Source organism: Pezoporus wallicus, unplaced genomic scaffold (assembly GCF_028554395.1).
Source record: "Pezoporus wallicus isolate ANWC-B61680 ecotype Strahan unplaced genomic scaffold, APGP_CSIRO_Pwel_v1 contig_13071, whole genome shotgun sequence".
Taxonomy (NCBI): domain Eukaryota; kingdom Metazoa; phylum Chordata; class Aves; order Psittaciformes; family Psittacidae; genus Pezoporus; species Pezoporus wallicus.
The window spans coordinates 29,028-35,904 of record NW_026641407.1 but is presented as its reverse complement, the minus strand read 5'-3'; the positions used below and the strand labels follow the sequence as shown (position 1 = coordinate 35,904).

General features: G+C 58.8%; 1 protein-coding gene across 1 annotated transcript; it reads left to right on the top strand.

Annotated features, from left to right (window-relative positions):
- Window positions 1-5,479: 5,479 nt before the first annotated feature.
- Window positions 5,480-6,877, top strand: TOMM6 (translocase of outer mitochondrial membrane 6). The gene is made up of 3 exons (XM_057423563.1): window positions 5,480-5,610; window positions 6,327-6,425; window positions 6,556-6,877. The coding sequence occupies exons 1-2, from the start codon at window positions 5,480-5,482 to the stop codon at window positions 6,421-6,423; spliced, it is 228 nt and encodes a 75-aa protein (XP_057279546.1). The 3' UTR covers window positions 6,424-6,425; window positions 6,556-6,877.

Genomic DNA, 6,877 nt, shown 5'->3' with positions numbered 1-6,877 from the left:
CATCCTGACCCACAGCGACCTTGTGCATCTTCTTCACTGGTTTTATGCTCCCAACACCTTGGTTGAGCCCCGCCCTCGCTCGCAAGCACGTCTCAACACCCCCACCCCCATCCCCCAAACCCCACGGGTCTCAGCACCCCACAGCATCATCCCCACGGATCCCAGCCGAGCCGCTCTGGCTCCTTGGCACGGATACCCCCCTGCCCAGCTGGGGCTCTGCATCGGGGCAAAGGACCCGGACGCGGAGGCAAAAAAAACATTCCCTAGCACAGCCCTTGTGGTTCCCCGACCACGGTGTGGGGCACAGAGCAGGGCTCATCGCAAGGGACGCAGTCAGGGATGCTCTGACCCGATACTGGGGCTCCCAGAGCCACCAGTGGATGCCCGCAGCCCCCATCCCGGCTGGCAGGAGGTACTGGGCACCACTCACCGCAGCACCAGAGCGAAGGGAAGCACACGCTGGAGTTTCTTTCACCCGGCAGCAGCCTCAGGTAGCCCTGGGAAGCAGCTCTCCTGCCGGCAGAAAGCAAGCACTCAGGAGCTGGGATGAAGCCCTCAGGACTCCTGAAACCTCCCCGCCCCAACCCCGGCTCCATGCAAACCAATTGCAACTAGGTGCTAATTGCCCTCCGGGGAATTCCCCTGGAGCCTTTCAGAGAACGTGGTGTCCCTCCCCTCAGAGCCACAGGCACAGCCGAATTCCTCCGGTTATCCCAGCTCCATCGGCACATCCGCCTTTAAAGCACTGCTTGATGCAAGACCTGCAAACTGCACCTCGTCAGCCCCTGCTCCGTGCAAGGGGGACCCCCGCACCCCCAGGTACATGGAGCACCCGTGCAAGGGGGGGACCCTGCAACCACACTCGTGTGGGATATGCAGGAATGATTCGTGTCAACAATTTGGAACTCTTTGTGATCATTGTACGTTGTGTGAAATGTCTAGGAATGATCACGACTATGATGAAAGAGAAGAAGAAACAAAGGGATAGTCCATTTGCTCAACTTCCTGAAGGTCTGCATGGTTGGGCGACCAAGAGACACATCCTGTTACAGGATATTGTGAGACTTGGGTACTAGGCAAATAGCCATATAAGGTATGGGACAAATAGGGCTAGGACTGTGGTGAAGCTTGAAAGTGTTCTGTTAACACGTTACCAAGAAGTTTTTTTCACCGAAAAGAAGACCCCATCAACAAGAAAAGAACAATGGGAAGTGTAATGAGTAAATTTCTGTTTGTTAATCAAATCTTGCTTAAGAGTTATTGGAAAATTACGACACTTCGACATTGTGCTTCTAGACCGCAGGCGTCCGGTAAAGTAAACGATGTATGGGGGAAGGAGATACGGAGCCTTCCTCCCCACACCCACCGGGAGGCAGAATGAGACCCCTTATCAACAGGTCACGCAGAGCAGATACACCAGGAAGTGACACGTACATCGGATGAAGAAGAGTATAAAACCAGTGACTTTGGGGAAGTGGGGTGCGCGCCGTTGGCGGAGCGGAGGCTCCCCGGCCGCCCAGCGCTGTTTTGCTTGCTGTGGCTTGCTCAATAAACCGATTTGATTCATTTGGTCTGGCTCCCGTCAATTTATTTGAGCCACGTTTATAACAGGAAGGAGCCACGTCGGCATCCGGGAAAAAGAAGACAAAGAGATTGGCTGAAACCCAAGACCAAGGAGTGTAAGAGACTGAACCCTAAAGACCACGGGGTGCGTCTTTGGTGGAGCGGAGACTCCCCGGGACACCCAGCGCTGCTTGCTTATTGCCTCTCGATATTAATCTATTGTAATAAAATAATTAAATCAGATCATGCCTAAGATGGAGTTTTTATAACACCTGCATCAGCCACGCCGTCTCTGGGATGCTCCCAGCCTTATCCTGGAGGGATCTGGGGGAGCAGCCCCCGCACCCCCCAGGGGCTGCAGCACAGCCTGCAGGGATGAGGGGGGGGAAAGCAGAGGAGCAGAGAGGTGGCCCTGGCAGGACAGAGCCCAGCAGGGATGGACGCTGCCATCGCACCCACCTTTGTTAATGAGGAGCTGCTCCCGGGACACAGCTGCTCCAGGACTGGGGCTGGAGCTGCTGTGGTGTCTGGTCACCTCCTAACGCTGGCAGCAGCCCTGCGGATGGAGCCTGGTTGGTCCCAGGTATGGCCGGGCCTCCCGGAGCAGCCAGGCACTGGGTGCCCCTGCAAGGCACGTCCAGCTTCCCCTCCTCCCTATTTCCCTGCATTCCTATGAGAGCAGCACTCCCAGGAAGCCCGAGGTACACACACATCACCCAGCCCCTCCAGCACTTTAACATCTGCCTTGTGTTAGGGGCTGACAGCAGTGGGAGGCTTTGCTGCTGCCTGGGAACGCTTTGATAACAACCTGGTCCAAGTGGGTCAGCCCAGCAGCAGAAACTCCTGCATGGATAGGGAGTGTGGAGCAAGCTTTTGACCTTGCAGGAATGTAGGAGGAGATAAGAGAGAAGAGGAAGGCCTGAGAGAGGCTCGCAGATACCAAATGTCAGCAAAGGAGGAGATAAAAGGGAAAGCAAAAAGCATGGAGTAAAATCCTCCAACGACGCAACTGAGCTCACAGGGACGGGGCAGCCCCTCGGAGCTGACTGCTTCTCAAGGCTGCTCCCACCGGGCAGATAACACACAGCTGGTCGGCTAATTATGGTCTCTAATAGCTATAAATCAATTAACTAACTGGGCGGATCAATTAGCAATTTGGGATTTGGGATAGGAATGCAGCAGCGGCAGGGAGAATGGTGGCTGCAGCACATCCCCTGGAGAGCTGAGTGGCTCCAGTGGTGCATGTCCTCTGTTCCGAGCCTGGTCTGGGGATCCAGACCAGGAGGGCAAAATGAGCTCTTGGGAAGCAGGGAAATGGGAGGCATGGGACAGTGATGCCAATTGATAGAAACTATGTAAGGATAAGCTCCTCTGGTAAAATCTTGGTATGATAATAAAGGTCTCATTATAGCTACAGCCCTGCAGCCAGTTCTCATTCCACACAGGAGCTTTCCTGTCCCGCAGCACTGGGGGACAGCCCACAACGATGCAAACCACACTGGCTTTGGGGCTCTGCAGGCAGCATCCCTGCTGGGGCCGGGTCACTTTAGCACATCTCAGCCCTGCAGGCTGCTTTTCGCAGCTCTGGCACAAGGGAGCACAGGAGCTGGTGCTGGGCTGAGGCTCCATCCGGGTGCAGCGCCCTGGTCCTGGCTCACCCCGTCCTGCTGCACCCAGGCAACGCGGTGTGGTGACCGCGGCTGCTCTGTCCTGGAGTGTTTGCTGTGGAAGCACACGGGCACCATCGTGTCTCAGCAGGGAGCAGGGGCACGGAGGCAGGGCAGGGAAAAAGAGGATGGGGAAGGGCCAGTGCTGGGGGCCCCAGCAGCAGCAACCCCCAGTGCCAGGAGTCATTGAGCTCATGGGGATTGCTCCCTCCTGATGGGAACGGGCACCTCCTGCAGCGGTGTCGGGGGGGGGGGGGGGGGGGGGCAGAAAAGCTTTTTCCCCCTCCTAAAAAGCCGTGAAGGCTGAGAGGGAGCTGCCAGAGCAAGGGGAATGGGGCTCATGGCTGAGGAGTCATGGAACCCCAGCCTGGTTTGTGTTGAAGGGACCTCAAAGCTCCTCCAGCTCCAACCCCTGCCACAGGCAGGGACCCCTTCCATGGAGCAGCTTGCTCCAAGCCCCTGTGTCCAACCTGGCCTTGAACACTGCCAGGGATGGGGCAGCCACAGCTTCTCTGGGCACCCTGTGCCAGCGCCTCAGCACCCTCACAGGGAAGAGCTTCTGCCTAAGAGCTCATCTCAGTCTCCCCTCTGGCAGGTTAAAGCCATTCCCCTTGGCCTGTCCCTACAGGCCCTTGCCCGCAGCCCCTCTCCAGGTTCGCCGTACCCCCTCCAGGCTCTGGGTCTCACAATCCCTTGCACCATTCGGTGTGAGGGAGGGAAGTCCCTTCTCTAGACAAAGGGTATTTTTTTATCCTTACTGGTATTTCTGGGTTCCTTATCGTGACTGAAAACGGTTTGATATCCAATTTGCCTACCGGTTCCGGGGTATACCATACTTCAGGTTTGTATTTTCTTCATCTGTTACTCGCAGTGGGTACAATTTAATCTTCAATGTTTCATCCTTTACCTCTAAACTAATCCCTAGTTCAATCATTAGATCTCTGCCCAATAAATTATAGTCTGCTTCAGGCACTAGCAGCAGGGACCCCACTCCCATTTTGGAATGCGGTTCAAAAAGTACATCCTTTATTACAGGTACTCCAAAAGGTTCTCCTTTTGCTCCAGTAACCTGTACGGTCTCCGGGGGTATCTTACATCCTCGGGGCAATTCTTGAACAGTTCATCTTTTCGCTCCTGAGTCCGCTAGGAACTCAACTTCTTGTTGCCAGGGACCCCCCACCATGGAATCAGAAGGCTTGCTTTTCTTCTGTCCCATCTTCCGGAGTGCCTTCTCACACACACACAGTCTTTTTGCCCCCTGTTCGTGGCCCAGTCCTTCACAGGAGATGGGAACCGCACTACTGAGGGGTCTGCACTCCCTTCATCCTTAACTGGACATCTCACACAGGCACACTCCGGGATACCCAACCCCAACCGAACAGGTAACCGGCCTGTACTTACGCACTCCTGCATCTTCGTTCGGAGCTTCGTGCACAAAGATTACGGGGTTGCCGGCTTTCTTTTGCTTGCTGTCGAATTTAGGATTCGTCGGTAGAGGGTATGGTGAGACAGCACCCAAGCAAGGGCCGCTATACAGCGGGGCGCCTCCCTTGTGTGGGGCTTCGCACCAGATTGCCTCTATCCGAGTCACGGCACCAAAACTGTTATAAACGTGGCTCAAATAAACTGACGGGAGCCAGACCAAATGAATCAAATCGGTTTATTGAGCAAGCCACAGCAAGCAAAACAGCGCTGGGCGGCCGGGGAGCCTCCGCTCCCCCAACGGCGCGCACCCCACTTCCCCAAAGTCACTGGTTTTATACTCTTCTTCATCCGATGGACGTGTCACTTCCTGGTGTATCTGCTCTGTGTGACCTGTTGATAAGGGGTCTCATGCTGCCTCCCGGTGGGTGTGCGGAGGAAGGCTCCGTATCTCCTTCCCCCATACATCGTTTACTTTACCGGACGCCTGCGGTCTAGAAGCACAATGTCGAAGCGCCGTAATTTTCCAGTAACTCTTAAGCAAGATTTGATTAACGAACGGGGATTTACTCATCACAGCGCGGTGTGAGCGGAGGGAAGGGGGAGCTCGGTGAGGTCAGCGCAGGGGCCGGGCACAGGACGCAGCGGGGCTGGGAACGGCACCGAAGCGGTTCCGCGGGAGCAACCCCCGGGGCCCGGGCCCTGAGGAACGGCCCCGCGGGGCGGAACGCTCCCGGCCAAGGTTGGGGTCCGGGCACTTTCCGCTTCAAGCGCCCCGGAAGTGACGCCATCGCGCCGCGACGGGGCCAGCAGGAGCAGGTGGCAGCATGGCGGGGGCGGCGGCAGCGGCGGCGGCGGCGGCACCGGCACCGGGCGGGCCGGGCGCTGCCCCGCAGGGGTTGGGCGGGTGGCTGCGCAGCGCGTACCGGTTCGCCACCGACCGCAATGACTTCCGCAGGTGAGGGAGCGGGGACGGGATAGGGAGCGGAACCGGGAGAGGGGACGGGAGTGGGGATGGGGTACGGACCGGAGCGGAACCAGGAGAGGGGACGGGATTGGAACCGGGAGAGGGGACGGGAGTGGGGATGGGGTACGGACCGGAGCGGAACCAGGAGAGGGGACGGGAGTGGAACCGGGAGAGGGGACGGGATAGGGACCGGGAGCGGAACCGGGAGAGGGGACGGGATAGGGACCGGGAGCGGAACCGGGATAGGGACCGGGAGTGGAACCGGGAGAGGGGACGGGAGTGGGGATGGGGTAGGGACCGGAGCGGAACCAGGAGAGGGGACGGGATAGGGACCGGGAGTGGAACCGGGAGCGGGGACGGGATAGGGACCGGGAGAGGGGACGGGATAGGGACCGGGAGAGGAACCGGGAGAGGGGACGGGATAGGGACTGGGAGCGGGGACGGGGTAGGGACTGGGAGCGGAACCGGGAGAGGGGACGGGATAGAGAGCGGGAGCGGGGACAGGACAGGGACCGGGACCAGGGACGGGATGGGATAGGGACCGGGAGCGGAACCGGGAGAGGGGACGGGATAGGGACCGGGATAGGGACCGGGAGCAGGAACCGGGATAGGGACCGGGAGCGGAACTGGCAGAGGGGACAGGATAGGGACCGGGAGTGGGACCCTGCAGTGGCGACGGGACCCCACGCTTCCGCTTTCTCCCTTAGGAACCTGCTGGTGAACCTGGGGCTGTTCGCCGCTGGAGTCTGGGTCGCCCGGAACCTGACGGACATCGACCTGATGGCCCCGCAGCCCGTCCCATAGCGGTGAGTCCCTCGGGAGCGGGTGTCCCGGTGCCAGGCAACCCCCCGAGCGCAGCCGGGCTCCGGGAGGCATCGATGGCACACGGCGGTCCCGAGCCCTGCCGCTCCTTACCCTGCCTCATCGCCGGTACAGGGAGGAAGAGCCGCCGGGAAGCGCCCGCCGGGACCAGGAGCAGGGTTCGGCCGTTCCACCTTGCGATGCCTTCGCCTGCAGGAGTGCGTCCCGTCCTCATCCCGTCCTCCTCCTCCTCCTCAGCGCTGCTGCTCACACCTCAGCCCCGCCACGCCTGGAGCAGTGACAAAGGGGGGAAAAGCTTTTAGATGCCAGAGGGAAGGTGGATTCCTCGTGCGAGGCTCACGAGTGGTGTCTTCGGGGATGTGAAGCCATCACGTGTGGGATTTTATTCTGTACCCCCGTCGAGGTGGTTATTAAAGTCTGTACAATAATGACACGA